The sequence below is a fragment of the Lactuca virosa genome, chromosome 9 (assembly GCF_052849685.1).
Source record: "Lactuca virosa cultivar CGN04683 chromosome 9, Lactuca_virosa_CGN04683_v6, whole genome shotgun sequence".
Classification (NCBI taxonomy): Eukaryota; Viridiplantae; Streptophyta; class Magnoliopsida; order Asterales; family Asteraceae; genus Lactuca; species Lactuca virosa.
This window is the reverse complement of record NC_136434.1, coordinates 293908490-293917239: the sequence shown is the minus strand read 5'-3', so window position 1 is coordinate 293917239 and position 8750 is coordinate 293908490. Positions and strand designations below refer to the sequence as shown.

The following is an 8750-nucleotide window of genomic DNA, read 5'->3' as shown; positions in this document are numbered from 1 at the left end:
TGTCAAGTCTTGAATAATTTTGTGTGGATTTTGTGTTTGGAGTTTCTAAATTTGGGTTGGAATGAAGTCAAGGAAGAAGTCAACGAGTCAAGGGTGTCAAGCAACAAATATTTCCATTAATCCATTGCTTCCAGTATTCTCTTTGCCCATTTGTATTAGTCTTGGTGATTTACAAAGAACATATACATAATAAATAAATAAATAAATTTAACTCTTGCACTTATAAACTTTTTAGTTTATTATTGATGGTCCTTACCTCGGAAAAAAATGATGGTTTGTAACGTTAAGTGTAGTAAATGTCAAAGGGCCTCATATTTTTTTTGTTTGCTTAGAGCCCCAAACTGATTGAGTCGTCTCTCGTTCTGAATCTACCACTCGTGGATAATGGATTAAGACAAATTTCTGACGGATGTTGTGCATAGAAAAAATCAAATTGAAAAAGAAACTACAAACTACAAACATAAATCACCAATACCAAATACTAGTTAAAATGTCACTAAGATTCAAAACCATGACCACAATATATTATATTTTGATGATTAAAAACTACTCTTCATGGCCAATCTCCAATGTATAGATTCCCCCATGTTGTGGCCTTGTGGGTTAACCCTTACTAAAATATCACATCTCAAACCCTTGGGCAAAACGTTTATTCATAAAACTCGGTAATCAAATCATATTTTAAGAATACAAAGGCAATTCTATGAATTTTGGAAGTTTAAGTAATAAAAATTGGACCTAAAGTGCATACTATAAAGTCCTGTCTAGAAATCAAATTGTTTAACCGATTGAAAGTGGGCCAGACTCAAAACCTTAAAAAGTTAAGGGTAGTACCAATAATTTCTGAAACTCAAAGATATACAAGTCAATGAGTCATGCGTCGAGTTACACGTAGTTTGCTCTATGAATTCGCTTGTATCCGAGTAAAAATGTCATCTTGGTCTAGATTCATAAAAGGTCCCTTTCTTTGTTTTCAAACTACCCACAGGCCACATGTATATAATAATGTGTGGTGTAAAAACAACGAATATTTAGTTAAAACTAATTTTGAAATTAATGATCAAGTACATAGATTTATTAGAGAAGAACAATGGTGCAAGTAAACCTGTTTTCTAAAAATGAACTTATTAACTAACCAATTAATTACGTGGTTACCCTTTGTAGATTCCAATAAGATTATAAGTTTATATAACTACATAAGTGTTTGTTACTCAAAATATGAAAATGATAATTTTTAAATAAAACAAAGTTAAGGTGTAGTTATAAAATCGTCTTATTAATTGACAAAATGGTAAACACAGTGGGGCTTAAAACAAAGTAGAACACGTAAGCACATTGTTTGTCATGCTAGAAAATTCACATGAGGCTTAATTTTATGAAAGCCCAACAAAAACGTAGACTCAAAATAACAAACTTTACAAAACAATAATGAAGTTGTAGTTACGTATGATTTTAAAATCAATGTTTTAGTACGAATATTCTAGATTTATATGGTGGAACTAATTCAAAAGGTGCAGAAATGCAATTTTGAAGATAATGTTTTGAACACATGATATTCAAAATCAATCGTCTAGTATTTCTCCAATAACAGTATAACTGGATTACGACTTGGATTTGTTTTTCTCAAATAACTTAAACATCCAAATATACAATATATATGTCCAATGAAATTAAACATTTTTTTATTACTGGGCCACAAATTAAAATTTCATCAAATTGTCGTAGCTTGTACTTGTAGGCTTGTTAATGGTGTCATATTTGGACTTGATGTTGATTAGTGTCCTTAATTGAAGGTTTAAATGAAAGCATTCTATATAACCAAAAACAAAGAAATCTTCAAAGTAAAATAGAAGAATTAACCTAAACATGATATCAAAAAAAAAAAAACATCCATGTACATTAAAATTCAACATTAATTAATTTATAGCAATTATTGTTTAGTAACACAGTATCTCGGGCGTAGCTGTTGAAGGATCTCAAGAAATTCTGGTACAACTTCCTTGTTACAAAATACTTCATCCCAAATTCTTTCAAGATCTATCCACCATAAAGAAAGTCATTACTAGAATATCAAAATGACCAAAACGGGCACACGGCACCCTTATATAATGCTAAAATATTAAAAAGGGTAATTTTCTTTCATCTATAATAAAAAAAAACTTGTATATATTTGTTTTCCTAATTCCATCAATTGTCCTTTTTCCTGATTACTCAAATGGGGCGACACGACAAAAAGGGTAAATAAGTAAATTTATATAAAGATACTGATTGTGCAAAAAAAAAAACATACCAGATTTGTCTGCAGGTGAAAGGCACATGATGATCATATTAAATCTCGAGATCTTTGGCAGATTTTCTAAATATTTGACAGCTAGATCAACTTCATCACTGTCACAAAGTAAATTAAATAAATACAAAGAATATAAATTAATCTTTTATTAGTAGATATTGAAACACAAATAAATCAGTTACTTGCCTGAAAAAGGTGGCAATGCACCGAATGATATCAATTAAGAGTGGCGCTGACATGGCATTTTTAAATATCATCGGTAATGCAACAGGATCTGTGGCCTACATGAACAAGTAAAAAAAAGTTTTTTCTATTATGACATTATACTTTTGATTTTTTTTTTTTTTTTTTTGAAAAATAGATTTTATACCTGTAAGAGGCGAAACTGAAGGGTACGATCACCGGAGAATCCCCGCCATGAAACCTCAAACTGATAGGCGGAAGTCGGGGGCAAAATGGTTTTTGCAGCTTCAGTGGAGGCAAGAGAAGCTGCCCTAGCAGCAAGCTGTTGGACTGATTCTTTTATAATTTTCTTCCCAATATTATGGTTTATCTGACATGGCATAAAAGAAAAAGCTCTTTTAATAAGATAAAACAACATCATAATTTGGATTTTTTTTTGCCATTTGAAAATTATAAATTTTTCATGAAAGCCAACTTAAGAATTGTAAATATTTCACCTTTTAATGGGCTTTTTCATAAAGAGGTTAAAAATATAAGGATTTTTCATTTTTATATTATTCATCCTAATAATACAATGGGTTTCATGGAAAACTTGAAAATTTTCAAATGACTTTTTTAGAAAGAAGAAAAAAATTACAAGGGCTTTTTCTTTAAAAACATCTAAAATATAAGGGCTTTTCCAACATTTCTCTAAAAAAAACCTCAGAATAATATGCATCTTATTCCACATTACCTCAATGTTCTCTGTTTTAGTTGAAGATACTCTTGTTGTTTCAGAAATTTTCGGGGTATATTGTTGACCATTGTTTGACTTTTCGTCTTTTTGCAACCCTTCTGTTGATGCTTTCACTGTTGCAGATACCTTCTTAAGAAGCTCCTAAAAATTTAAACAAAACATATTTAGGGTTTAGGGTTTAAGGAGGGAACTTGGTATATCACATACCTTGTCATACAATGATTTTGCATCTGCATACTGCTTTTTAATCTCTTGATTATTTGGCTCCAATCTCAAAGCAAAATCCGCATCTGTAGTTAGCAAAAATCAATATAAGTAGACTTGTGAAGGGTATATATGTAAATTTTTGGGAAAATTACGAAATATACCTTCTTTTGAATCTTTATATTTACCAAGTTCTTTTCTAGCAGTTGAACGCCTTGAGTATGCTTTAATATATCGATCATCTAGATTTAAGGCTTCTGTACAATCCACCTCAGCTTCCTGGAATCTAATGAAATTGAAAATTAAGGAGACAAATATAAAAATAGTATAATAAAAAACAAGAAGTAAACAAATAAAATAAAAAAATAAAAAAAAAAAAAAAAAAAGTTGCCTTTTGAGTTTAAGGTAAGCCATTGCTCTGTTTGCATAAGCTACTGCAGTTGGTGATAATGCAAGACTTCTAGAATAGCAGTCTATTGCTTCTTTATATTTTCTTTGCTTGAAATACTCATTACCCTGTAAAAAAGGAATAAGAGTATATTACAATTTGCAAAAACCACCCCTAGACTATTCTGCTAGTTGCAGTTTCAGTCCTTTGATTCCCATTTTGTAACAGGTCCAGAAACAAGTAGTCTCACTCTCACATATATGTTTGTGAGAGTGATAATTGCTACATTTTTCACTAGAGATAGAAGGACTGGAATTGTAGTTGGTGAATAGTTCAGGGACCAATAATGTAAATTTCTAAAACCACAATCCATACCAATTCTTTCTCTGAATTAGCATCTATGGAACTGTCATCTTTTATAAAGCCACTTGATATACTGCTAACATCTTCATATTTTTTAAGGTAATCTTCTCCTCTTGCAGTACTTGGATTATTTACAGATGTTGATTTACCCATTTGACTTTTATCCACTCCAATCTTCTGAGATGTAAATCAAGTCAGTATGAGATGATCAAATAGACCTTAATACAATAAATAGCAATATACTTTCAGTTATTTGTTTATTAAATGCAATAACTGGGTAGAATTTTCAAAGTACAATGTTCTAATAGGAAGAAAATGAAAAGAACATGCAAATAAATAAAAGTTTGTTGCTATTGCTTGCATTTAATTTAACCCTGTTCAACTACATCATTTAATCCTAAAACATGTAAACTAGTTGCATACATGTTTTACAATGACTATTTAATCCACTTACCTTTAAACTTCCACTTCCAGGCTCTTTTGATTCACGTGATCTTCCATTAGTTCCAAGATTGGATGAATTACCAAGAGCATTTTTCAGATTTAAAGGTTCCTAGTAATAGATCAAAAAACAAGGTGAACGAAAAATCAACAAAGAGATGCAATTATGAAAGTGTGCTAAGTTACCATCTTTTCCACATCAGATTGTGATTTCAGCTTCTTGTCTTTATCCTTGAGTGAAAGTTCCCAATCCTGCAAGTTATTCAAAAATCCCTCGAAATCCTGGTAGAACAACCAAGCTATTCAAATTACAAACATTATATATGTTGAAGAACTGTGTGACTGCGGGATTCTAACAAACCAAACAACAGTATATAGCTAACAAAGATTCAAAGTTTGTGGAGACTTCAAACAGTCAAAATAAACAAGAAGCATTGGGAAGTGTATGCGTGGGTTCAATTAGGTATAAAGCTCAGTGGAAGTTTTAGACTATCTGTCTATGAAATATGTGCCTAATATATCCCACATTCTAATGCGTCATATCTTAGCGTTTGAACTGAGGGAAAGTTACCATCAATCCGACAGAATAAGGATCAAAATGGACTAAAGAAGAACAAAAAAAGTTGGAGCATTGTTTCAACTCAAAGCTGACTTTTTCCAGTTAACTGCTCCATAGCCACGTACGAGTGTCACAAAAACGCAATAAAATCCTCTCTTACAGGTGAATCGCACAGAAGTTCGAAGTTTACGAATAATCGATCCTAATTTTCAATTCAGTGCACACTGCAAGTAGAGCGGACGAAGAAGAAAGAAAATGGAAACAGAAAATGATTACCAGGGGATTATCTCGATCGTGCTTGCTTGGAACCCTAGCCATGGCTTGGCGAGAGAGAGAAAGAGAGTCTGATCAGTATAGCTGGGTGCTTTTCTTCTCGATGTTTCTGGCGTCAAGTTTTCTTCGGGTGTCAAAGAAAGGGGTTTAAGTTTAACAGCTACGGGCGAAGAATGTGTATTTTCATCCCTTTCTTTCATTGTACACACTTTCATCCTTTTGTTTGGTTTCATACACATCCCTTTTCACATACATTGATTTAGTTAAGGGGGACAAAAAAATATGGAGCCCTTTGGCATTTACTATGCTTTATGATATAAATTTTTCTTTTTTATTCGGATTTGGGACCGACAATAATAAACTAAAAAGTTTATAATCAGCGGCGGAGTTAATTTTTTTTATTATGTATATGATTTTTGTGAATATATTTAAGACATAAAGTTAATTTTTCTAGCCTTTTTAAATCCAAATTCTCTAATGAAATTTTCATAATCAATTTCTTTTACTAAATCTTTTTCAATTGAAAAAATAGCTAATCTTTTTTTGTGATTATTGATAATTTAATTAACAATAACTATCACCAAGACAATAAAAAGTAAATTAAAAGTAAATAGTAATGGATTACAGATTTATAGATTGAAAATACTCGTTTTACGTGCTTGGCAAAGTGATTTCTTAACAATAACCTTGACATTGAGGGCTTGCTCCTTGAGAAAACTGAAACGGAAATATAGAATTGCAAAACTGAAATTCGTTCCAACCAAAATCGATCCTTCTAATATCCAAACTCCAAACCTGATTGGTTGATTTCAATATCCAATATCCAAAATCAAACCTGATTCCAAAATCAAACTTCACACAGTGAAGAATTAAGCCATATTAAGTATTAACCCTAATAGATAGTCTAATCAAGAAAGAAGAATCATCAATGGAGTTTGATTTTTAAATTGATAGAGAATCAGAGAGGATGAACAATACCGTTTGATTTTTGAATCGACGTTCAGACTTGTGACTTCAGACTCACTGATGGACTGATGATAAATCGATCTTTTGAACAATCAAGAATCAAGAATCGATTTTTTGATTTTTTTTTTAACAATCCAAATGATCACACTTAAAGCTCAGAGATCCACCAGGAAAAAGAAGAATGGAGAAGACGAGAAGAAGAACAGTCGGTCGGCTTGGCAGAAGAGTTTTTCAGTTTGAATTGTGTGTGGGATGGGAGAATCCGAAATCAGCAGCAAAATTTAATTAATGGACTTTTGGGAGCCCTTAAAAATGGGAGCCTTAAACCCTTCCTTACTTTGTATACATGTAAAGTCGGCCCTGACTCGGTGGAATCAATTATTGGCATTTCATATGGTTTCTGGTTCTCTCAATCCATTATTTTTGGTTTTCGGTTGTTTGGATTATGGTTTGGTTTCGTACACATTTTTAGATAGCACACTTTCTAAAAGAACCGAACTGGAACCGGTTAGTGGTATTTGGTCCGATTCTTAGTTCTCATTTCACTTCTTACTTGGTTTTTGGTTATATTGGTTTTGGTCTAGTTCTGCAACCGGTTACATCCCTATTTTAGAGCATCTAGCTTTTCCGATATGTTTTTTTTGGTGTTAAGCATATCGCCACATAAATAAACCAAAAGGTTTAACAAAACTCAACTAAAATAAAATAAAATAATGATAGCAAGAATCGTTTCATTGGTCTAGATGGCCACATCTAAACATCTAAACTTGTATCACAATGCTTATCTATGGTCGTATTGGTAGCAGTTTTGTAGAGTAAATGAATAAAGTAATATTAAAAGCAAAAAGAAAAAAACTATCTATTAAATTTGTAAATTTACAAGCAATGTGGAAAAGCTTAATCGATGTAAATTTATGTAAATAATTAAGGAATCTTTATTTTGAGATTAGTTTTAATGAAAATTGAAAAATATCTAATTATTGAAAATAAATTAGAATTTCCATTCTCATCCAAAAGAATGAAAAACGGTGGAGCAATGACTTCCTTGATATTTTTATATGTATCTATCTTCTTAATAAATCTATCTTTTTAGGCTAGAGAGAGTGGTAGCACTCCTAGCATCTTATCATGTATGATTTTTTATTGCCACATAGGTTTTGATATTATCACGTAAGCTTAGCATGTATAGGTTGAAAAAGATAGGGAGTGGTAGTAAGAGGAGTTTAATAGGTTTTGTTTTGAATAAAAATAAATAAATAAATAACCATAGCCAATCACAACCAACATTTCTTTCTCTCTCTTCTTGCTACCTCCCTAGCAATACATCAGTAGCAAGTCCTATAGCGACTCTTAATGGGTGGTGTAGAAACGGTTAACGAGTATTTTGGCCAGAGGGGTGGCAAGGCCATTCCCTCAAGCCTTAATGAAAGAATAGTTTCCCAATACCACCTGTCTCTTTTCTATACTCTTTTGCCACGTAGCATTTTCCTAGGCCCTCTCCTAAATGTTTTCCCGCTCATTGAATCTCGTAACTCATGTCACATTTCTTGCACAGAGTCATAGGTCTTGATGCTAAATCATCTTGAAATTCAAAATTGAAATCCATTTTTTTCTTCGCTACGGTTTTATTTCATAAATGATCTTCACATCACCTTCACCATAACTGAATACCTAACCTCTCAAACCTCAACCTTCAGGTTTTCGTCTTCATTTGATGTTTCTAATTAATTGCAGGTTTAAGCTTCTATTTAATTTTTTGATTGGTTTTCTTTTGGCTATAAAGATATCTAATTATGTGCATGTTCTATTATTAGCGTTTAAGGCAAGTCACTTTTTCAAATTCCTGAAAGAAGGAAAAGGTATACATGACACTTCTCATATAAGAAACAGTGATCAGTGGTCTCTATCCATCTTTCTATCTTTGATATAATTAAAATTGGAGTTGTTTTTTTTTCGTATGTCTACCAACTGTTTGTTAAAATTCCTTGAATCCAACACTAAAATTTTCGCTTTTTATTACATTTGTGATTGGTAGAAATGAATAAGATTTTCAAAAGGGTTGGATCCATGGAGGCATAGACGAACATGCATAGAAGAACAGATAGAAAGAAATGGCTATGTTCGAAGGATCGTGGGGTCTGACCATAAGTACTATAAATGTCCAACCTACAAAACTATATCACATTCAAGAATGGTTATGAATATGAATCATACTAACAATACTAATAATCTCACCGAACCATTGTCATACCAGCAACGAGGTGATTTTTATCGATAAATCTGTCAAACGGGTCTTTGATTTCATTCAAAATCTACCAATTTAATTTTCATTCCTGTAGGTTCTTGC

At 32.0% G+C, this 8750-nt stretch overlaps 1 protein-coding gene across 2 annotated transcripts; it reads right to left on the bottom strand.

Moving 5' to 3' along the window:
• Nucleotides 1–1794: 1794 nt before the first annotated feature.
• TPR5 (Tetratricopeptide repeat (TPR)-like superfamily protein) lies at nt 1795–5644 on the bottom strand. Of its 2 annotated transcripts, none has more exons than XM_079069874.1 (12): nt 5441–5644; nt 4792–4887; nt 4619–4717; nt 4177–4338; nt 3805–3929; nt 3578–3699; nt 3417–3499; nt 3207–3350; nt 2661–2843; nt 2477–2571; nt 2291–2388; nt 1795–2037 (listed from the first exon to the last, which is right to left on the bottom strand). In XM_079069874.1, exons 1-12 carry the CDS (start codon nt 5480–5482, stop codon nt 1931–1933), a joined length of 1356 nt encoding a protein of 451 aa, XP_078926000.1. In that variant the 5' UTR covers nt 5483–5644; the 3' UTR covers nt 1795–1930. The 2 variants fall into 2 exon arrangements, with proteins under 2 accessions (XP_078926000.1, XP_078925999.1); XM_079069873.1 differs by having other exon boundaries at nt 4177–4341; nt 5441–5643.
• Nucleotides 5645–8750: the final 3106 nt, after the last annotated feature.